At 35.0% G+C, this 23841-nt stretch overlaps 1 protein-coding gene across 1 annotated transcript in view; it reads left to right on the top strand.

Moving 5' to 3' along the window:
- The first annotated feature begins 3382 nt into the window (after positions 1 to 3382).
- FANCL (FA complementation group L) overlaps positions 3383 to 23841 on the top strand; it is a 53281-nt gene continuing 32822 nt past the window's right edge. Inside the window, exons 1-5 of the mRNA XM_054575418.1 lie at positions 3383 to 3505; positions 13859 to 13917; positions 15568 to 15628; positions 18044 to 18100; positions 21553 to 21653. Coding sequence (XP_054431393.1) covers positions 3410 to 3505; positions 13859 to 13917; positions 15568 to 15628; positions 18044 to 18100; positions 21553 to 21653 — 374 coding nt within the window. The 5' untranslated portion in view covers positions 3383 to 3409. The remainder of the gene's footprint in view (positions 3506 to 13858; positions 13918 to 15567; positions 15629 to 18043; positions 18101 to 21552; positions 21654 to 23841) is intronic.

Consider the following 23841-nt stretch of genomic DNA (forward strand, 5'->3'; position numbering starts at 1 on the left):
ACACGGCAACATGAGGGTAATATCCATAGACTAGATGGGATTACTGAGAGGAGGTGCACTACAGAGAAGAGGGAACAGAAACCGCAACTGTTACAACTGGATGAAGAAGAGATGCCGAAAGAGGGATGAGAGGCAGGATCTCTACTTTCTTAATATCACTTCCCATCACTATATTTTAGCATCTTCTCTGGATTATGGTAATCATCTCCTAATTGATGATGGTAGTGAGTATCCATCACTCAATCTTGAACGCCTAAAGATAATGGTTGAATCACTGAATTAAATAATGAACAAAACAAATGAGCATAATAGAACCAGAGGTATAGAAACAAGGAACAAGCTGACAGGGACCAGAGGGGAGCAGGCAGGGGGATAAGGAAGGAAAGAAGGGGAAGAGTCTAGTTAAAGAACAAGTATAAATGATCCATGGACATGGACAACAGGTGGGGATTGACTGTGGGGTTGGGGTTGGGCAGGGCAGGGGAGAGCAACGGGGAAAAATTAGGACAACTGTAATAGAACAATAAAATAAATAAATAAAATATTCTAAATTAAAAAAAAAAAAACCCTAATATGGTATCTCGTTCTCTGGGAGTTGTACTTCTTAGATTATAGACTTTACCAAAGGAAATGCTCATTTACAAATTCAATTGTTATGAAAGGTGATTTGAATATGTTTTCCTTAGGGACTAAGGCAATATCCAGCAATACATTTTGTAAAAATCTTTAAGGCAAATGAGATAGTCATGAGGATTCAGACGCAAGGAGCCAACTGTCTTTGGCTGCTAGCTGCAAGCTCAGTGTATCAGCGGTGGAGGGGTGGCCAGTGAGTGTGATGAAGATAGCCTCTCCAGACATGGGTGCGTATCTGTCCATGGAAGACCAAATTGCTATTTAAGAAGTTTCCAGAAGCTGGTAAGTCCAGAAAGCCAAAGACATTTGGTCAGTTAACCAAAAGCTCAGTGTGGATTAGGGAGTTGTAGGTTTGGAAACTGGCCTAGTTAGGTATCTCCAGAACAGTATCAGTTTGGTCTCTCTCTGTACTCATATTTATATATGTACACACACACACACACACACACACACACACACACACACACACAGCTAGCACTTTGAGAAAATTACTTTCCTTTTCTGGACTGTATTTCCTTAATTTATATAATGAGGGTGTCAAAGCATGAAATCTTTAAGGTTGCTTTCATGTAAAATCTTCAGCTCCTTAGAAAGCTATTGGCAAAATGTTCTTAGGCTTTCTTTTTTCACAATATGTGGATTTTAGGTAGAAAATGCTATGATTATATTAAGAAGGAATGCATAATATTGGTAAATCTGATATCAAACTTTCAAAGTTAAATTCTTAGCCTCATTGTTAAAATGAGTCGTTAACAACTTTAGGTTAACTTCATCTACGTTTCATGATAGGGAGTTCATCTCTGTCATACTTTAATGAAAAGATTACTGGATCTAAAATTTAGATTTGATGTTAATCCTCATTTTACAGGTCACTAACTCACTATCTTGAACAAGTTAATATCTCCAAGTCTCAGATTTCTTGTGTACAAAATAGACATTATGAAAAATACCTAAACAGCATGGCAATGAAAATGAAATAACGTGTGAAAGGGCTTTACATGTGTTCATTGTATTATACATAAGTCCGATAAAGTCTATAATAGTGCTACATAGCCTGATTATTAAGATATCATGAATGGAAACCAACTCAAATATCCTCTGAATTCTTGAAATACTTGCTTTTATTTTGCCTATAGGACTGATGGGTATTTAATTTAATAAATAGTTAATGAAAACTTAGAATTTACCAGAAAATATACTTAGTAATTATGGAGAGCAGTAATTTTCAGTAGATAAAAAAAGGTTTCCAAAAAGAGATACAATTTGGGGACTTTGAAAATGGCTAGTGGTTTCACGGAGGAAGACTTTCGCGTCCATCATAATCACCTGGAGGGGCTTGTTAAAACACAGATGGTGGGGTCTCACTCCCAGAGTTTGGGATTCCCTAGATATGAGATACAGGGGTGAAAATGTGCATTTCTATACGTTTGCCAGGTGACAGTAATGCTGCTGGTTCCAGAATCGCATTTTGAGAACCACTGCTTAAGTGTAATTTATATCTAACTACGGTACCACCCTTGTTTATCCTTAATTACACAGAATATTGTGATGATTCTTATCAAACTTTAAGAATCTTCCAGTCTGATTCTATTTTGAGGGTAATAAAGATGGGAGGGGGTATATCTTATTCATCTTTGCATAGCCTAGACATTTTACAATGACGTTTTGCAAATATCAGGGCTCAAAAATGTAATGCATAGACTGGAATATTAAATAATCATGCAGTAAATATCAGTAAGTTCCTTATTTAATTAACTCCTCATAAAAGGCAATGGATGATTATCATGCCTAGGTTAGAAAAATGTATAAAAAGTGCTGTCAAAGGAAAGTTAACTTAGGTTCATTAAGTCCATCAGTAATCCTCATGTTTTGCCTAAGATATTTGTATTTGAGGGCAGTGTATCAGAACTCAGCCTGGTGTTGACTTGAAACTGGATCAGTACATGCATATTTGTGTGTCTCTCAAAAACAAAAACATCTGATTAGATTTGTTAAGCCACAGAACTGTAATATATTGTATATGATATAATGAATGGAATGTAATACATTATATATTATTATACACAGGATAACATATTATGCTGTATGCTGAAGGCATGCAGGAGACCCTGTAGAGCAGTGGTCCCCAGCCTTTTTAGCACCAGGGACCAGTTTTCTGGAAGACAATTTTTCCATAGAGGGTGGGGTATGGTTTCAGGATGATCCAAGTGCATTACATTCAAGCTCACCGCCTGCTGTGTGGCCTGTTCCTACCCAGGCCCAGACAAGGCTGGTCCTGTGCTGCGAGGGTGGGGACCGCTGGTGCAGAGCAAGGTAACAGACTGATGATAGTGAAAAAAGGTGAGGTGAGGCAGCTCCAGAATAAAAGAAGTACTACAACATTCAGATTGTAAGACCATCACATATTGGATGAAATGCAACTCAAAAGTTGTAGCAGCATTTTAATAACACCTAACATAATTACAAAAAGCGTGCTTTTAACAATCAGAGGTAGAATGACCCTTTTCAGTCAGACCTGTGAAGCTGAGAACAATCTCGCCTCCTGACTCTTGCTGGGGCCAATGCTGTCTCCTAAGGAGTCACATTTATTCTGGCCGGGCTCAAGCCCAGGTGGTCCCTCTAGCCCTGACCTTCATCTTCTCTCCCAACAGCCTGCAGGCTTTTTCCCGCCAATGCCGGGGTTTCCGCCTCTCCGCTCCCTCTACTTAAGCAGTACTGCGCATGTGCGGTGTCGGGCCCGCTCCTAGGCCTCCAGAGGCTCCACCAACCGTGGGCCATGGAGGAGACGGAAGGGAGCCTGTTGCACCAGTGTCCGTTGCTACTGCCCCAGAACCGATCGAAAACCGTGTATGAAGGATTCATTACTGCTCAGGTACTCGCCGATGTTGCTGTCTCGCTAGGAGAGCCTCCCTCTCGGGACGCAGCTCTGCCCCTTCGAGCCTGTGACCAGAGGGGTTAGGAGCCCGGACTTCGGGGGATTGAAAGGGTTAGCATGTAATGACTTCTCGGAGACTGGAGGTTGGAGAACCGCCGCCACCTCCGCGCCCGCGCCTGCGCCCGCACGCCGGGGGAAGGGCCGCTGCGCGGGGTCCGGCGCCCGGAGAACAGCGCGCGCGGCGTGGGCGGGGCGGGACGAAGTGTCACGCCCCGTCTCCCTCCCCACTTTCAGTTGCTGCCTTTCAGTTGCTTCAGCGTCTGCCCCACGTTTAAACTGTTCTTTTTTTTGGTTTTGGAGGGTTTTTTGCCTACTTCTTCTCACGGCGTCCACATTCACCAAGGCTGGTGGCCTTTCATGGGAATCCCGGCTAATTATTATATTGGTGTTTCCTGAAGAAAGAACATTTGGAAGGAAAACCTCATTTTGGCTCTTTGTCAGGTCGTGTGTACCGGACCACATCTAGTTGTGATGTTTTGTAGGATATTTTGACAACAAAATTAATTAGGTTTGCTGATTCCAAGTAGCTTCTCTTGTGGAGTTATTACTTATAGTAGCACACGTGCAGGATTTAGAAGTTTACAAAGTGCTTTCCAAGTACACTATCTCACTCAATCCTCAGCCTTTTGAGGCAGAAATTAAAAAAAAAAATTCTCATTTCATAGTTGAATAAATCAAAGCGTGGGGAAATGGAGAGGTTAAGTTCCTTGTCCATAATCACAACAGAACCCCTTACACTCAGGCTGGTTCCACGCCTGGATTTTTCCCTTTTACATTTGTACCACGGTGTCTTAGGTTAGAATTTTGAGTATAGACTTTGTTCTCTGACCACTACATTCAACATCGTGCCCCTCCCCGGTACAATATCCTTTGGGGATTGGGGCCTTAATTCCTAGGGGATTTACCATGTTTTGAAGATTCCTTAAAACGTAATAACCTCTCCAAAATATTGAGTGACTTATCAAAATCACTTGCTACATGAAACTTTTACCTATCACCAAGAATGTTATGTACTGAACCGTTTGAGGTTAAGTTGCAGACATAGTGCCCCTTTATTTCTAAATACTTCTGACATATTTCATGAGAACAAGGACACATGCATACATAACCACAGTGCAGTTAATTAAAATCAAGATTTTTAAAAAGATTTTATTTATTTATTTTTAGAGAGAGGGGAAAGGAGGGAGAAAGAGAGGGAGAGAAACATCGACAGGCTGCCTCTTGTGTGTTCACTGACCAAGGACCAAACCTGCAACCCAGGTGTCTGCCCTGACCAGGAATGGAACCAGGGACCATTTGCTTTGTAGGAAGATGCCCAACCAACTAAGCAACACCTGTCAGGGAAAAATCAAGATATTTGATCATGATATAATCTGGAGCTCCTTTTCAATTTTTTTAATGTTTCAGTTATATTACTTTAGCCCCCTACCATCTGATGATATAAGATACCATATTACATTTAGCTGTCCTGTACCTTTAACATGAAATAGTTTCTTAGTCTTTCCTTGTTTTTCATGAACTTGACATTTTTTAAGAGTATAGGTTGGTTATTAGGTAGAATGCCCCTCAATTTGAGTTTTCAGTGATGTTTCCTCATCACTAAGTTCAGATTGTGCAATTTGGCAGAGATGCCCCAAAAAGAATGTTGCGTTCTTTTCAAGGCATATGACATCAGTGGGTCTGGTTATTGATATTGTTACCTTTGATCACCCGTTTAAGGTGGCATCTGCCAGATATACCTGTGTAATTAATAAACACTTTCAGAGAGCTACTCTGAGGCATCAAACTTTTACACACATACACCCTGGGTGTAGCATCCATTGACTCTTGTTCGTGTCAGCTAATGCCACGATGGTTGCCAGATTATTTCCTAATTCTGTCATTGCTTCTGTATTAACTAATTGGCATTCCATGATAAAGCATTCCCTTTCCAATTTATTTATTTATATCAGGATGGACTCATGGATTTTAAAAATAATTTATTTAATAGGTTATAATCAGTATCTCCCTTATGTTGATGCTTACATCATTGCCATTGTCATTGTCCCTGATTTGGCCAATTAGAGCCCTTTTTTATTGATATAAATTTCACTGTATTAAAATTATCTTATTTAGTGATTTATCATCATGTAATGATTTATCATCATTTTTAAGAACTTATGTAGTTTTAATTTTTAGTTCCCCTGCACCTAATAGAATAGATTTTAAAAGTTTCATGGAAAGTCTTGTGATTTTTAATTTTGTTATTAATTTTTAGTTTTATTGCATTGTGATTAGACAGTATTGTTTATAAAAATTCTACTCTGTGGAACTCATTGATCCTTGGTGTGTGAGTGATCCATGTGTGATTAAAAGAAGATTTTTTTCTCTGTTATCAGGCTGTTCTTTCCTCTTGAGTGAGCTTTGATGGTTTGTTTTCTTCAAGGAATTTGTTCACTCATCTAGGTTTTTTAAATTATTGGCTAAAAGGTACTTATATTATTCTCTTATCATTTCAATGTCTTTAGGGTCTGTAATGGTGCTCTTTATGTTGGTTATCTTTTGCTGCATAACTAATTATTCTAAATCTTAGTAGCTTAAAAAAACAAATCTATTATTTTACATTTTTGTGGAACAAGAATTAGGAAGTGACTTAGCTGATGGCTTTGGATCAGCGTTTCTCACGAAGAACATGTTGGCCAAGATGTCAGTTATCTAAAGACTTGACTAGAGCTGCAAGATTTGCTTCCAAGATTGCTCATTCACAAAGCCATTGGCTGGAGGCCTCAGTTTTGTTTATGTTTTTGTTTTTTTCTTTCAGTTTTTACTGCTCTTGATTAGGAGGCCTCACGTGTACACCAAGTGGACCTCCATAGTGTTGCTTGACTGTCAGGACACATGGCAGCTAGCTTCTACCAACTAGCTAGTGAGTGATAGGACAGAGAGATCAAGCAGAAAGCTGTGCAGTGCTTTTTCTTGCCTGGCCTCTGAAGTTACACATATTTACTCTGCTTTATTCTGTTTGTTAGAAGCAGGTCTCAAATGCAGCCCATTATCAAAAGGAGAGAAATAAGGCACCAACCCATGAAGGTGGAAGTATCAAAGAAAATATGGGCATATTTTATAGGGCCCTCTTGTTTCCAGTATTGTTTGTATTTTGTATCCTTTTTTTTTTTTCTTCTGATGGATCTGGATAGAGGCTTATACATTTTATTGATCTTCTCAGAGAACCTACTTTTGATATCATTGTTTTTCTCTATTTCTGTTTCTGTTTCATTGATTTCTGATTTTAAGTTTCCTAATTTCTTAAGGTGGGAAGATTAGGTCATTGATTTTGAGACTTTTATTCCTTTATAATACAGATATTTAGTGCTATAATTTCCCTTCAAAGACTGCTTTAGATATATCACACAAATTTTGCTATGTTGTAGTTTCTCTTTTTTTGGTTCAAAAATACTTAAGTTTTTCTTTGACTCATATATTACCAAAACAATATATAATTCTAAACATTCAAAGATTTTCCAAATACCCTTTGATACTGATTTATAATTTAGTCATGGAACATAATTTGTATGATTTAAATGCTTTTAAAGTTATTGGATCTTATTTTATGGCATAGAATATGCTCTATCTTGGTCAAAATACCTGAATGTGTATTTTGTGGCTGTTGGGTGGAATGTTCTAAATTGTCAGTTAGGTCAAGTTGATTCATAATACTATTCAAGTTTTCTGTATCCTCACTGAATTTCTGTCTACTTATTTTATTAATGAAAGAGGGTATTGAAATCTCCAACTATACTTTTACAATCTTTTAATTCTGTTTTTGCTTCATATATTATGAATTTTTTTTAATTGGGTATATAAACCATTAAGATTGTTAAACACTCTTGATGAACTGATTCCATTATGATTATGAAATGCCCTTTTTATCCTTTTTAATAATTGTTGCTCTGGAATCTGTATTTTCTGATATTATGGTAGCGACTCCAGCTTTCTTTTGATTAGTGTTGGTATGGTTTATCTTTCTTCATTCTTTATTTTATGGCTATTTGTTTCTTTAAAGTGAATTTATTTTGGCCTTGCTTTTTTATCCAATCTGATAACCATTTACGTTTAATGTAATTATTGATATAGTTGGGTTTAAATCTAATACCCTGGTATTTATTTTCTGTTTATTCCATGTGCTATTTATTTTTAAAAATCTTTATTCTGTAATTTACATTGAGTTTATTTTTTTAATTTGTTTTTTTAAATAATAGCACTTATCTCTTCTGTCAGTTAATTAGCCTCCCCCCCGCCTGCCCCCCCAATATTTCCTTTAGGGTTTATAGTATACATCTTAAACCTGTCATGGTTTACCTTAAAGTAATATTAGGATTCCATTTTATTTGCACTATTGATTTGTCAGCTGTATTATTTTGTCTCTCTTGTTTAGTGCTTGCTCTAGGGTTTACATATGCACCTTTAACATGTCATCATGTACTTTCAAGTATACCACTAACTTTGTATCAACATACTTCTGTTTCTCATTTCATGGCTTTTATGCCATTGTTGTCATATATTTTATTTCTATTTATCTAACAACCCTCCAAATACAGTTATTAATTTTCATTTAAATAATTACTTTAAAAAAAGATTTTATTATTTATTTTTAGAGAGATGGGAAGAGAGAGAAAAAGAGAAAAAGAGAAACATCAATTGATTGCCTCTTGCACATCCCCAACTGGAGACGTGGCCCCCAACACAGGAATGTGCCCTGATTGGGAACCAAACTAGCCGATGCTCAACCCACAGACCCACACCAGCTAGAGTTAAACAATTACCTTTTTATTAATAGACTTACTTTTAAAGATCCATTTTAGAGTTATGCAAAAATTAAGCAGATGACTTAGAGACTTTCCGTATACCATCCCCTTCCCCACACAAACACAATTTGTCCTATTTTATTAACATCTTACATTAATATGGTACATTCGTTAATTAATGAGCCAATACTGGTACATTATTATTAATTCAAGTCCATACTTTATTCAGATTTTCTTAGTTTTTACCTAATAATTTTTTTCTGTTCCATGATCCCATGTGAGATACTACATTATTATGTCTCTAGGCTTCTCTTGGCTGTGATGGCTTCTTAGATTTTTCTTGATTTTGATTCCTTTATGATTATGAAATGACCCTCTTTATTAAGAAGTACTAGTCAAGTATATTGTAGGATACTCTACTGAAATTTCTCATGATTAGACTGTGGCTATGGGTTTTTGAGAGGAACATCACAGTTTAAGTACCATTTCTTCAGATCATATTGAAGGTATAGATTATCAATATGATTTATTACTATTGATGTTGACCTTGATCATTTGGCTGAAGTGACATTTGTCAGGTTTCTCTGCTGTAAAGTTGCTTTTTTGTTCCACTTTCAATATTGTACTCTTGGGAAGGAAGTTACTATGGACAACCTCCATTGAGGAGTGAGGAATTATGCTCCCCTTCCTTTAAGGTGGGGCATCTGTATAATATATCTGGAATTTTTTTGCATGACAGACTAGCTTAAATCTCCCATTTACTATTTCACTTATTTATAGCAGTATGGATCCATTAACATTTATTTTATATTTTCAGTTGTAATCTATTCTTACTGTATTTGCTGTTCAGATTGACAGCTTTGGCACTGTCAGTTATCTTTTAAAGAGATTTTTTGAAATTAGAAAAAATGTTTTTTATATTTACTTGTACATTGTTACTGGTACTCTTTATTTTACGCCAGATATCCATCTCATTTCATTTACTTTCTTCCTGAAGTCCTTCCTTTAACATTTTATGTAGTCTCTATCAGCTATTAATTCTTTCAGTTATTACATGTCTGAAAAATTGTTTTAGTTGGGTTTTTGAAAGATGCTTTTACTGGATATAAGATATATAACATTCCAGGTTAACTTTTTTTTCTTTTTTTAATGCTTTAAAGATGCTTCTTCACTGTCTTGCATTATTTTACATGAGAACTCGTTCTTTGTTTCTCTTTAAATAGTATGTTATTTTTTCTTTCACTTTTTTTACGTTTTTCTTTTTATCATTGGCTTTTGTCAATTTGGTTATGATGTACCTTCGTATCATTTTCTTCATCTTTTTCCTCCATAGAGTTTGTGCAGCTCTTTTACTTTTTATTTTTAGATTTGTGAGGCTGTGTTTTTATTTAATTCAGAGAAACTTTAGTGACTATTTCTTCAAAATTTTTTTTGTTTCTTCTTCTCTCTCACCTGTATTGGTTACTCCAAATACACACATATTAAGCCATTTTTAAGTTGTTGCATAATTCATTAATGGTGTATTCATTTCTTTAAACTGTATCTCTGATTTTTTGGGGGGGGATGTTCTATTTCTGTCTTTCAGGTATACTACTATCTTCTTTTACATGGTTTACTCTGCTGTTAATACCATCTAGCATAGTTTTTCATCTTAGACATTGTATTCTTTATCTTTTCAATTTAGGTCTTTATATCTTACCTATGTCTATTTAGCATACTCATGCTTTCCTCAACCTTCCTGAATACATGTAATATTATTATAACTGTTTAAAAATTTAAAGCAGTTCTATAATCTACCATTTTTATATTTGCTTTTCTTGATTATTCTCTTTATTATGAATCTTACTGTTCTGTTTCACTGCATACCTGGTATATTTCAATTGAATGCCAGACATTGTGCATTCTACTTGTGTGTTAGAGATCTTTTATTCTCTTAAATATTCTTGGTATTTGTTCTAAGCTGCAGTTAAATTACTTGGAAAACATATTTTCAAGGTTTGCTTTTAAGCTTTGTTAGTCAGAAACAGAATAGACTGTAGCCTAGACTAATTTAGGCTCTACCACAGAGGCAACGCTCTTCTACTTGCTGGCTCTTATAGTACAAGGTTTCCCACTTTGATCAGAACGTGGCTACTCCCAGCCTTGTTTTGCATATTCCATTCTCATGGTATCCCAGCTTTGGGTGGTTTCCTTGTATCCATGCAGCAATCACTACTTAGCTGAAGGCTCCTACTCAGGAATCCTCTAGAGTTCTCTAGGTTTACTTTCTGTAGTTCTTTCTTCTCCACATATTTTCTTTTTGATACAGTACGTTATGAATTCTTCGTGCCTTGGCCTCCCCTAACTCACCCTTCTCTTCTCAAATTGGGGAGAATGTCGGGTCTCTTTGGTGTTTCATCCTTGCCCTGCCACATGAAAATTCTCCAGGCCATAAGGCTGGCTATTTTTAGAGACATTCTCACTTGTTTCTCTTCTTTCAAAGACCACTGTCCTTTAATGCCTGTTGTCTGATGTCTGAAAATCATTGTGTCATTCATTTCTTTTTAATTCCTCACCTGAGGACATATTTATTGATTTTTTTTTTTTTTTAACAGCGAGAGGAAAGGGAAGAGAGAGAGAGAGACAGAGAGAGACAGACATTGATGTGAGAGAGAAACATCAGTTGGTTGTCTTCTCTGTATGGGCCCCCATTGAGGATTGAACCCATAACCTAGGCATGTGCCCTGACCAGGGATTGAACCCACAATATTTTTGGTGTACGGGATGATGCTCCAAACAACTGAGCCACCTGGCCAGGGCTCATACATATTTAGTCCAGTTTTTTGCTTACTGTGGGAAGGTAAATCCTGCCTTTTTTTTTTTTTTTAAATCATAGCAAGAAAGAGTTCCCTAAAAATTCTATTCCATTGTTGCTTAAAAAAAATCTTGCTTTGAGAAGTCTCATTCCAAACATATTTTGTTTCCCATATAAGATATTTGATCATTTTGTTAGAAGCTATGGACTTTCTGTCTTATTTTTAAAATGTGTTCATTAAGATAAATCTCAGAATTGGTCATTATAATTCACTTTTCTCGTGTGCCCAGTTATCTTTTTCAGTATGTGTATTTCCAGAAAGTATACTTGGATTATAATTTTAAATATTCTTTTGTACTAGTTTGTTTTCCTTTTCAAGTTCTCCAATTATTTGTAGATTTGATTTTCTTTCTTTATTTTCCATTTCCATTTCTTTTTTCTGATGGTCTTTAATTTTTTTCTCACTTTGTAATTTTCTTACTTTGTCTCTTCTGAAATTTTTATTTTACTCTATTCTTTCTTAACCACCAATTAATTTATTCTTTATTTTTAATATTTTGTCTTTCTCTTAATTTTTTTTTTACAATTTCTTTTTTGGTTTTTAAATTTCTGAATCTTCATGTGAACACTCCCCATAAAAATACATAATTCAGCAATGTAATTTGCTTATGCCTGCAGTTTTCGTTTGCATGGCAGATTGCCATCACCTGAAATGTTTTGATTATCTTATTCTGTGTTCATCTCACAGTAGCGTGGCATTGATGAAGACACTATCTTTGTGATAGTTTATAAAATTCTTAGTTCACGAATACCTGCTTCTGTCAGTTTATTTAGTGGACAGTGTTTTTGGTAGTGCCAAGGAAGAAGTTCAGTGTTTTTATTTTATTATATAAGACCCGAAGTTCGCCACTCTTATTTATTTTTCCTCCTGACACCCGGTTTCCAAAGGATGTTTCTTCCTGCCTTTTTACTACTCTCCATTCATACATTTCTTTTATAAGACAGGTGTCTTGACTTTTGTGCTCATATTTAGTCTCCCCTTGGTAGTCAGTGTTATACCAGATTCTGATGTATCAGACTCTTTTATTATTTTTGCTCTTGGCCCAGTCCCCTCTTCTCTCTTCTATGCATTTTTTTCTGAACCCTCTAGCTATCTAAAAGGACTTGCTGTGGGAGCTACAGAGTGGAAACCATTGGAAAGTGGTCTATTTATATTTTTCCTACAGGAAATTTGAAATTGATTGTATTTTCTGTCATCTGATTTTGCTGGAGACATAAGACTTTAGAGGGGTTTTTTTGTTCTTAATATTTATCTATATAGTTTTTTGGGAGTATGTGTGGATAGGTTCACATTTAGGCAAATGTCAGTACTTTTGTTCCCTCAAAGCCTGGAAAATCTGCTTCTTGAGAGCAATTAACTAAAAAAGCTAATTTGGATATTTTCTTTAATCAGAGAAGTATGATGGCATGTGACATGACATTTGACCTTTTAAAATGGCTGGATTTTGCAAATAAGGGACTTTGGAATTTTATTCTTTCAGATAATAGATCAGTAGAGAAGTTTTACTATTTTTCATGTAGATTTTGAATTCCAGATTGTTCTTACACCTATGAGAGGGATGTCTATAAAGTTAGGTTAAAGTTGCTACATAATACCTTTTAGTGCTTTAATAAAATAGTGAATTATTGTTACTTGACCTTTTGAAAAGGTCAGTAGTACATTTTGTTTCATTTTTTTAAAGGACATTTAAATGTAATGAAAGTCAGAACTGTAATATTACCATGAAAGTAAAGGTTATGGGGTACATTTAATTGTGTTCCTCTATTTTTGAAACTGCTTTGAGGGAGTCTGTGTTAAAATTCTCGTGGTAATTGTTTTTGGAGAGTTTTATTGCTCTTTTTCATTTTATACTGTTGGAGTAAAAGATTATAATTGTTTGTCTTTTTCCGCTTACTTTTGCTCAGATTTCATGTGTGTTAACCTATTTAAGGTACAAAGTTGAAGCTGCTTACTCATTCACTTTCTGAAGAAAGTAAAACTGAATATATTTCTCAGAGAACAGTCCTTAAAAAGACTCTTGAGTAAAATTTGGTGTATTCAAATGTATAGGTAGTAAATATTTAAATTAAAAGAAGTAATAAAATGTTAGCAAGTTTATTTATGAAAGGTCTGCAAGTGTGGGAGAATTAAATACATTCTGATTTATGAAAGTATTTCCCTGATGTTTGTATATTTAGATTATTTAACTAAATATATTTTCATTTTTTAAAGTGTAGGACATCGAAAACATGGAGCCCAAAATGTATTATATATTCTTATTTTACATTGTGATTTTTCCTCTGTATTCAAAGCAATTTAAAGGAATTTCTTTTTAATATATTTATTTTCTAAGGAATAACATTTTAAAAAATTTTTATGTCTACATTAACAATTTCTTATATTTCTTATGTTTATGTGAGTGACTTTCTCGGTGAAAAGTCCTATTTTAGTGTTTTGATTTCCCAATAATTACATAGTTTCAGACAGTTATTTTCCCTCAAATGCAATATTCTGTTGCTTATATTTTTTAACAGGTATAAATATTTGGATAAAATTGATACCTTTCAGAAAATAAAGGAAACATTGCCTTTTCTATGTGATTGTAAAATTAAGTGAGACTCATGGCATTAAATGAAAGATGAAAATGTTCACATTTTCAATATTTTCCACAGGGAAGAGATTTCCACATTAAAATATTGTTGCCTGAAGATTTGCAACTGAAGAATGCAAGGTGATGCGGTGTTTTGTTCTATACTTTCGTCTTTGTGGGATGGGCAGTCAGTTAATCTGCAGTGAACTGATTTTAGTCATTAAAGTTTTTCCTAAAGTGCTTATTAGTCATTTCTGATTTTCCCAAGTCAGTGTGCATTTCGAAATGATTTCCCCTGGTGCTCAAGCGCTTTTCAATGGTGACACATTAATTCTCTATTTTTTTCCATTAGAGCAGTAAACGGCAATTGTGTAAGTTTCACTAACAAGTACCGAACAGAAGTATAAAGGGAGAATACATAAGAATTAGAAGACTTGTGTTCCCAACTGTTGACTGATATTAATTATGTGTATATTCAACCTGTGGCCAGACCCATATTATCAGATCAGTCCTGGTATAAGTTAGGTATCAGCCTGGGCTGTTGGTACAGACAGTCTGTCAAAGAATGTCAAGGAATGAGACTAGAAATTTAGGTAGTGCCCCAAATCTCATTTCTGCTCTTAAATATCTGCAGGGGAAGAGGGGAGGAAGAATCCAGAGACATTTACAAGTAGAATTAACAGGATTTTGTGACTGATCAGAAGCAGGAAATAAGAGGAAAAGAGGAATGGAGGATGCTTTCCAAGTCCCTGGGTTAGATAGCTAAGGTAGAGAAGAGGTCACTGATGGAAATATAGAAGATAAATTGTTTTATGACATATCAGGTGTGAAATATCAGGAGGAGCTATTTAATGGGTAGTACCTGACTGGCGTGGAACTTGAGTGTGAGACTTGGAATGGAGATGTTTGTGGAAGTCACTGTAGGCACGGGCATTGGCGCTCTGAGTATGGGTAGACTTCCTAATGCCTGCATGTGTGGGGTGAAAAGAGAAGGCCGGTGATAGACTCTTGAGGGCGTGCTAAAGGACTGGTAAATAAAGAGGACCTTGGAAGAAGTCTAAGGATTGACCAGAAAAGAAAGAAGAAAATCTAAAGCCAAACAGAGACTTAAGGAAGAAATGGTCAAGGGTGCTGAGTGTTGCAAAGGGATCATGTTAGATGTGATTAGGTTTCATATGGATATAAACCAGGTGTATTGGGTTTTAACCTGTATAGACTGCTTTGAAGAAAAGGAGTGGCCAGTGTTGGGAAAACTCAGAGAGGGCATCCTACTTCCAGGTCCGTAAAATCACTTCCCTAGAAGAGTTACTTACCTAGCAGTGTTGAGAGCACAGCCAAAGTGAGCCAGCGGATAGATGAACATGAACTTGTCACTAACACAATTAAAAGTCTGTATACTTTTAGTTATATTACTCTGGAATTTGAAGAAGATTATGTTGCTACATATACTTTTTCAAATACAAGTTCTGTATACTATGATCTAAACTGTTGGTTTTATTTAACCTACCTCATCAGAATCTAGTTCAGTCAAAAACTAGGCTGTTAAAATTTTTAAAAACATGTACTTTTTGCATCTCTTTTACTGATGGCAGTTATTTATATTTTGAAATAAAATTAATACTGACAGTTTGAAGACTTTCAACTCTATAAATGGTAAAACTTTTATTAACTTGCAAGAATTATGTTTATGTGAATTCTTTTCTATGCTTATGCCTGTTTATGTTAGCGTACATGTACATTTTTTCCTATTCTGAACAATGAACATATTATTTTATTCCATTAAAATTTTAGATTACTATGTAGTTGGCAGCTGAGGACAATACTTAATGGATACCATCAAATAATACAACAGGTAAGTCCTTCAAAAGGTTTTAAGCATGGATAAGGAATTACTAAATTTACTCTTTTTAACGGCCTACGTTGCAGAATGTTGTAACAAACTAGTTTAATAGTTGCTAAATTTTGTGGGTTTCATCTCTATGAAATATTTTAAGGATCCATACATTATAGAAAAGTTTTGTCTCAGAATCCTTAACACATCTCCAGGCAACATTTGTGTTGAAGCTGATTTCCATCCTTGAGGTTTTAGGGTCTTCAAATACGTTGACCCTTATCCATATCCATGACTTTTTGAGTGATTTTCCTGCTAAGACTGAATAGTGGTGGTATGAAAAAACACCTGGACTCATTTAGGAGTTGTAGGATATCTGTGGCAAAAATGGGATTGTAGTTCTAAATTAGTAGCAGAAAAGGTGTGGGAATCACTTAGGATCATGTATGTGCACATAATAGGATTAGTAAAGGCAGCATTGATGAGATACAGGCAGGATCTACTTAGTTATCCTTTTAAAAATTATTTTATAAATGGAAGTTTGTGCCTCTTGACCACTTTCACCCATTTTGCCCACCCCTAAACCCCAGTTTAGTTTCTTAATGTTTAGGTTTCTCTACATGAACATTACTTTAAAGATTAGAGAAACTTAAAAACAAAATCGCCGTTACTGCAGCAACCAAAAATAATGAAATGGCTCTTGTAGAAAAATAAATTAAGTAGAACTGCATTTCATTTGTATGTTTTTCACTCCTATATTTTCTCTATCTAAAAGGCAGGTTATTATCTATGATAACTGACAATGACAGAAACTCTCACATAAAGCATTACTAACTAAACCACAAAGAAGTAATAGGAGATAAACTATTTGATTTGTAGAATGTGGGCTATCATTGCTGGCAGTATAATTATAGCAGTTTTTTAAGGGGATGTTTAAATTATTTCTTTCTGTTTTCTATCCGCTGCCCCCTCCCATCCCATGTGACTATTTATATTGTATATTAAAGTTTAAGAAATGAATCTATTGAGATATTTAAGTAACCTGAAAAAACTTAATAAAGACTAAGTATAATAATCAGATGTTTTTCTTCACCAATTCACCAAGAGGTTTCTAGAAAAAGCCCGAGTTACTACTTAATCTCCTTCCTATCCTCCAGTTGGTCATATAAAACCCAGTATTAGTTGAGTCTTTGTTTTATTCCAAAATCTAAGTGAATATTTCTATTCTTTCCTTGTATCATTTTTAACTAGTAAGCATAGGTCAGGGGGATCAGCAGTCTTTTTCGGTGAAGGGCCAGGTAGTAAACTTTTCAGGCTTTGTGGGACCATAAGATCTGTTGCAGCTACTCAACTCTGCCCCGTAGCACCAGAGCAGCCATGACAAGAGTTAAAAGAATGGCTTAGCTGCATTTTGGTACAAATTTATTTACGCAAGCACTCATTGGCTGGGTTTAGCCTCTGGACTGTAGTTTGTAGACCCTGGATATAATTTATTACTCATCTCTACAAAACAAAGGGGTGAAAGATATTGGATAGGAGAAGGGAAAGTCAAAGATTTGTTCTACAAACATGTACCCACTCAAAGTTATATTAATATGTGAATCATATCTCATGCATTGCTGAAATATCTTAGATTATTATTTTTGTATCTAAGAAGGGTGGACAAATTCACATATTGACTTTGTCTAGAGCTGTGTGGCTGTAGTGCGGTGTATCACAAAATGTAACAAAAATACCATATTTTGATTTCAAGCAGAGAGATGATAGTTTTAAAAAATAATCTTAAATTAGAATTTTCTTTGCTTTCTTTTATTGTATAATTATTTTAAGAATGATTTCTAAGAAATGGAACCATGAGTCTTAAATATTCATTTTACTTTAGAAGTTTTTTTTTTTTTTTGCCATTTTGTTATATTGGCTTTACCTTACTAAAAGATTGACTCTTTTTGAATTCATATGGATTAATTGTGAAAGGACAAGAGTTCTAATTATAGGTGGTCTTTAAGGTCAATGAAAACAATAGATAGTATTATTAATAATTATTAATTCATTGCTCTAACTAGTTTTTTAATTGTATAGATTTTCCTGATTTTTATATATTATGCTATTATTTGCACTTTCTTTACTCCCACATGACTTTATAAAAAAAAAACGTGGTTTGCTAGATTTGCTAAACTCAACAGTAACGAGTGTTGAAAGAATACTCAATTCAGTATATCTTACCAGAGTAGATTTTAGGGCTTTAATTACACTTTCAAAATGAAATTGGTAGAAATAGTAAGGACAATGGCCAATACTCCAATTCTGATACTTCTATGATACAGATAAAGCTAATATTTTTTTCATATTCACATAGACCTATATTTTATTTCAGTTTCAATGCATAGAATATTCATTGTATAAGTAAAATTAATTGAAAATGTTACTTTGACCTAGAGAATGAAGCACTCTCCTGATCTAATGAGCTTTATGATGGAGTTGAAGACGGTTTTGGTATGTATTTGTTTTCTAACACTGTTACTGTATTCTTTAGGTCTCCATTGTTTTTGCAATTTCTGTAAAAACTAACATAAGAGTTTAAAACTCAACTCCCAGATAGTTAATGTTTTATTTTATTGTGTGCATAAATGTGGATGGTACTTTTCTTGAACTGTGTGAGGAACAGAACTGTTTATAAGAACCAATTTCATTTTATCATAAACTGGATACACTTGAAACTAATCTCGGGCAGATGGTGAAGAAATAAAATGTACTCCTGGTCTGTCAGAGAATTTAACATCTTCAGAGAGATTAGGAAGTTACACTTAAAGATATAATACAACATATAAATAGTTTTGTATAAAGCTGCAGATTTTTGAAAAACTTGTTAGGCTTCATTACATACATACCAGTACAGTTCCTTACAGTAATTGATTATTAAGTTAGTCAATTATGCATAAAATATTTATTCTATAGACATTGTATTTTTTAAAACATTTTATTATGTAAATTTTCAACAAAAACAAAAGAGAGACTATAATGAATACCCATGGGACCATGACTTACCTTCAACATTTAGGAAGAAGGGACTGGGGTATTTTTTTAATTCTCACCCCAGGATATTTTTTTATTATTGATTTTAGAGAGGAAGTTGGGGAGAGAGAAAGAGGTAAAGGGGAGAGGGAAACACTGATATGAGAAACATCGATCAATTTTTCTCCTGCACGTTCCCTGACCGGGGATTGAACCCATAACCTAGGTATGTGCCCTGACCGGAATTGAACCTGCAATTGAACTGTCTGCTGCATGAGACAATGCTCCAACCAACTAAGCCACCCAGCCATGGCGGGACTGGAGTATTTTAAAGAAAAACGTGAACACTGAGTCCATTCCTCCATAAATATGTCATTGTATATGTTTAATAGCTAATTGTTTTTTGTCTCTCTTTAAGTATGTTATTCTAACCCCAACAAAGTTACTGATAATTCCTTATAGCTGCTTTGTTTGTACCAGTGTGCAGATAAGGCCCACACTTTATATTTAGATGCTATATATCTCCTAAGTCTCTTAAGTTATAGCAGCACCTCCTCTTCCCCCCACCCTTATTTCAATGCCATCTACTTGTTGAGTAAACCAGATTATGTGTCCTGTAAAATTTCCCAAATTTTGGATTTGGTTTATTAGATATTCATGGTGTCTTTAAAATATTCTTCTACCTTTTTTTATAAACTGGCAGTCAGATCTAGAGATCTCAACAGAGTTGGGTTTATTTGTAATGGTAAGAGTCCTTTGGGTCTGTACTTCATATATTGCATCAGGATGGGTACATGGTGTTTGATAGTCCCTCTTTTAGTTAAGTTAGGGTTGATCAATGGGTATAAATACATCCAATATAAAGGTTTCCATCAGCCTGTCACCTAATGATATTAGCATCCGATGATGGTCATTGCCTACATCCACTATTTCCTTAGAGGTTACAAATGGTGATTTAAAAAATTTCGTTGTTCACATTTACTAGCTGAAAATCTTCTTTAGAGAACTTCCCTTTATCTATTATTTGATAAATTTGGGGTGTAGCTTATACTGGAGAGATAGGATAAGTGTCTGTTTCTTTTCTTTCTTTTCCTTTTTTAAAAAAAATCAATTTGTAGAATAATAAGTTGGTGCCTAGAAACTGTCAAAGGAAACTAATGATTTTTTTTTTCAGCATCATTATGAACTCCTGCATGTTCATATATTTGATTAACTTGAATTCTTTGCAATTATTATTTTTGGTGCTTAAATTGTACCTTTTTTGGTCAGTTTAAGCCTCTTCATGTTGACTCCTGAGGTGTTTTTTTTGTTTTATTTTTTTCCACACAATGCAAGTTTTGCTTTCTGCCACCAATTGCTCCAGGTTCATTTACTCATCCTATTCCAGAGCTGTATCTCCAAAGAACCGTGGCTTCTTTGTAGAAAATGGTATTTGGATGCCACAGTCTGGAAACTGATGTGCTCATTCAGTAACTTCTAGGCCTTTTTAGTGGACAAAGCTAGGAAAAAATACTTTTTAGAAAGAGAGTAACTATGAGTTCATATTGATATTTCCAATTCAGATTTGGCATTTTAGTGTTTTTACTTCTTTGATTTTTATTGCTTGTATCTTTTTTATCTTACTGTGAATATCTTGGTTTCTAGTATTAACGTAATTATTATTTTTGGTCTATTGGTCATTTAATTTTGAAGAAACAATCATTAATTCAAACCTAAAAATATTGAGTTAATCTCTAGGTCACAATATTCTATTTAGTACATTTGTTATTGCATCTATGAAGAAAATGGGATCCTATTTATTAGCTTTCTGAAGAAACTGTGGACAGAGATGGTGATCATATTACACATATGACAGCATACCTAAAAATGGAAGAACTATTAGTTTATCTGTTGGGGTGTGTTATCAGTTAGGGTTCCTATAATTTACCACTGATACCCAAATGAAATTAGTAGTTACTGAATTTATTCAGGAAATTTTGTAAATCTCCCATGGAGTTACCTAATAAAAACTTGGCATATAGCAGGAGTTTAGTATATATTTAATAAATGACAATTACCCACATTTTAAAAAACTATCTGAGGTGTAGGTTATTTTGTTCGTGTTTCAGAGCCAAGTCACAGAGCACCGAAGGCCTCAAAACTAGGAAATGTTCAAGTTAGGATTTAAAACCTTTGTTTGTAAAACCTGTGTTTTCTCTACTATGTAACTTTGCCTCCTTCTTCATGAAGAATGTTTTGCTTCTCAACCTTTGCCTTTTTTCCTGTTATGGTTTTAAAATAGGAGTAAGTTGTCTGACATAAGGTGGCAGGCAGACTTTACAAATGTCATAAACTTAGGATTAAACTACTTTTAAAATTCTTATCTTTCTTTTTTACTTTTAATATTTGTGGATAGCAGTAATTAATATTTCTGAATAAAAATAGAAATTTCCAGGGGAAATACTGTATAGCTATTATATGTATAAGTATGTGATAATGAAGGGTTTTGTTTATAAGGTTGTGATTCATGATGATATACAAATATATCGATCTAAGCAGTGTACATGGAGTTCAGGCTTTTCTTTAAAGATACATGTTTCTTTCAATCAAACATTACGTCCACAGGTATAGTAAGATAGTAAAGCCGTGGGAGTGAATAATTTTTAAAAACTTTTTTCATCTTTGAGAAGTATCATAGTCTTGGAGAATATTAAAATCTTTAGGTTGAAAGTATAATAATTAGTATTTTCATATGATCTTCAGTGTAATCCTTTCACTTTTTCATGTCTCTTTTTTTTTAATGAGAAGTGGAATGATTCAGCTGCATTTTCTGTAAACCTAATGGCCACTTTAGTTAGACACAAAGGAGATTATGAAATTGTGTTGTGTAATCAGGTACTAACAATTCATTGTCTATCATTCCACAGCTGATTCAAATTTTTTCTTTTAAACAGGAAGTTGCCTTAAAGAATAAACAAGAGATACATGCACTACCTCCGCCTCCTCAGTTCTACTCAAGCCTTATTGAAGAGATAGGAATTCTTGGTTGGGATAAGTATGTCTATTTTAAAATATGTTTTAGAAATGTCTTCCATTTACACATTCAATTTAATATATTTGCAGTTTTAGCCACTTATTTTATACCTGTTTTTAGTCTGTTTCATTGTAATTAGAATATCTGATCCTTACTGTGGTTATGAATTAAAGGGATATTATAAAAAAAAAACCTATCTACAAGGTAAAATACTAAATTTGGAAAAAGTAGCATCTTAATGTACACAGTAAAGTTCACCATATTTTCAGTGAACATAGCTTATTTTAAAAACTTTATTTATTTATTTATTTTTAATTTTATTGTTGTTCCATTACAGTTCTACGAATTTTCCCCCTGTTGCTCTCCGCTGCCCTGTCCTCTCCGCCCCATAGTCAATCCCTACCCTGTTGTCCATGTTCCTGAGTCATTTATTCTTGTTTCCTGACTAGACCCGTCCCCTTCTTTCTTCCTCCCTTCTTCCCCTCCCCCTTCCCCTCTGGTCACTGTCAGTCTGTTCCTTGTTTCCATGCCTCTGGTTCTATTTTGCTCGTTTGTTCTTTTGTTCATTAGTTTCCTGTTGTAGGTGAGATCCTATGGTATTTGTCTTTCGCTGCCTGGCTTATGTCACTTAGCATAATCCTCTTCAATTCCATCCATGCTGTTGCAAAAAGTAGGAGCTCCTTCTTTCTTTCTGCTGTGTAGTATTTCATTGTGTAAATGTACCACAATTTTTTTATCTGCTCATTTACTGATGAGCTCTTAGGCTGTTTCCAGCACTTTGCTGTTGTAAATAATGCTGCTATGAACATAGGGGTGCATAGGTTCTTTCAAATTGATGTTTCAGGATTCTTAGGGTATAGTCCCAGCAGTGGAATTGCAGGGTCAAAAGGCGGTTCCATTTTTAGTTTTTCTGAGGAGATTCCATACTGTTTTCCACCATGGCTGCACCTGTCTGCATTCCCACCAATAGTCCACTAGGGTTCACTTTTTTCTCTCTTATCTTTTTTTAATATATATATATTTTATTGATTATACTATTACAGTTGTCCCATTTTTTTCTCCCCTTTAGTCCCTTCCACCCTGCACCACCCCACCCCCCCACCATTCCTCCATTCCTTGGTTCATGTCCATGGGTTATACATATAAGTTCTTTGGCTTCTCCATTTCCTATAATATTCTTAACCTCCCCCTGCCTATTTTGTACCTACTATCTTTGCTGCTTATTCCCTGCACCTTTTCCTCCATTCTTCCTTCTCTTCCACCCCTCTGTTTTACTGTTCATAGTTTTTTATCTTTTTCTTAGATAAGTCCCTTTAACATTTCATATAATAAGGGCTTGGTGATGATGAACTCCTTTAACATTACCTTGTCTGGGAAACACTTTATCTGCCCTTCAATTCTAAATGATAGCTTTGCTGGATAGAGTAATCTTGGATGTCGATCCTTGCTTTTCAAGACTGAAAACTTCTTGTCAGTCCCTTCTTGCCTGCAAGGTTACTTTTGAGAAATCAGCTGATAGTCTAATGGGCACTCCTTTGTACGTAACTGTGTCCTTTTCTCTTGCTGCTTTTAAGATTCTCTCCTTATCTTTAATCATCGGTAATGTAATTATGATGTGCCTTGGTGTGTGCTTCCTTGGGACTCCCTGAGCTTCCTGGACTTCCTGAAAGTCTATTTCCTTGGCCAGATTGGGGAAGTTCTCCATTATTTTTTTAAACAAGTTTTCAATTTCTTGTTCTTCCTCTTCTCCTGGCACCCCAATGATTCAGATGTTGAATCATTTAAAGTTGTCCCAGAGGTTCCTAAGTCTCTCCTCATTTTTTTGAATTCTTGTTTCTTCATTCTGTTCTGGTTGAATGTTTTTCTCTTCCTTCTGCTCCAAATTGTTGATTTGAATCCCAGTTTCCTTCCCTTTACTGTTGGTTCCCTATATATATTTCTTTATTTCACTTTGCGTAGCCTTTGCTTTTTCCTGCATTTTGCGACCATACTCAAGCAATTCAGTGAGCATCCAGATTACCAGTGTTTTGAACTGTGCATCTGATAGGCTGGCTATCTGTTCATCCCTTAGTTCTATTTTTGGAGTTTTGATCTGTTCTTTCATTTGAACAATGCTTCTTTGTCCCAGTGCACCTCTTACATTGGAAGGTGTAGAGCCTTAGGTGTTCGCGAAGGTGGGCAACCCAGGTTGCTGAGTTGTGATGCTGTC

Source organism: Pteronotus mesoamericanus, unplaced genomic scaffold, assembly GCF_021234165.1.
Source record: "Pteronotus mesoamericanus isolate MK-2021 breed Mesoamerican mustached bat unplaced genomic scaffold, CSHL_Meso_final contig_291, whole genome shotgun sequence".
Taxonomy (NCBI): domain Eukaryota; kingdom Metazoa; phylum Chordata; class Mammalia; order Chiroptera; family Mormoopidae; genus Pteronotus; species Pteronotus mesoamericanus.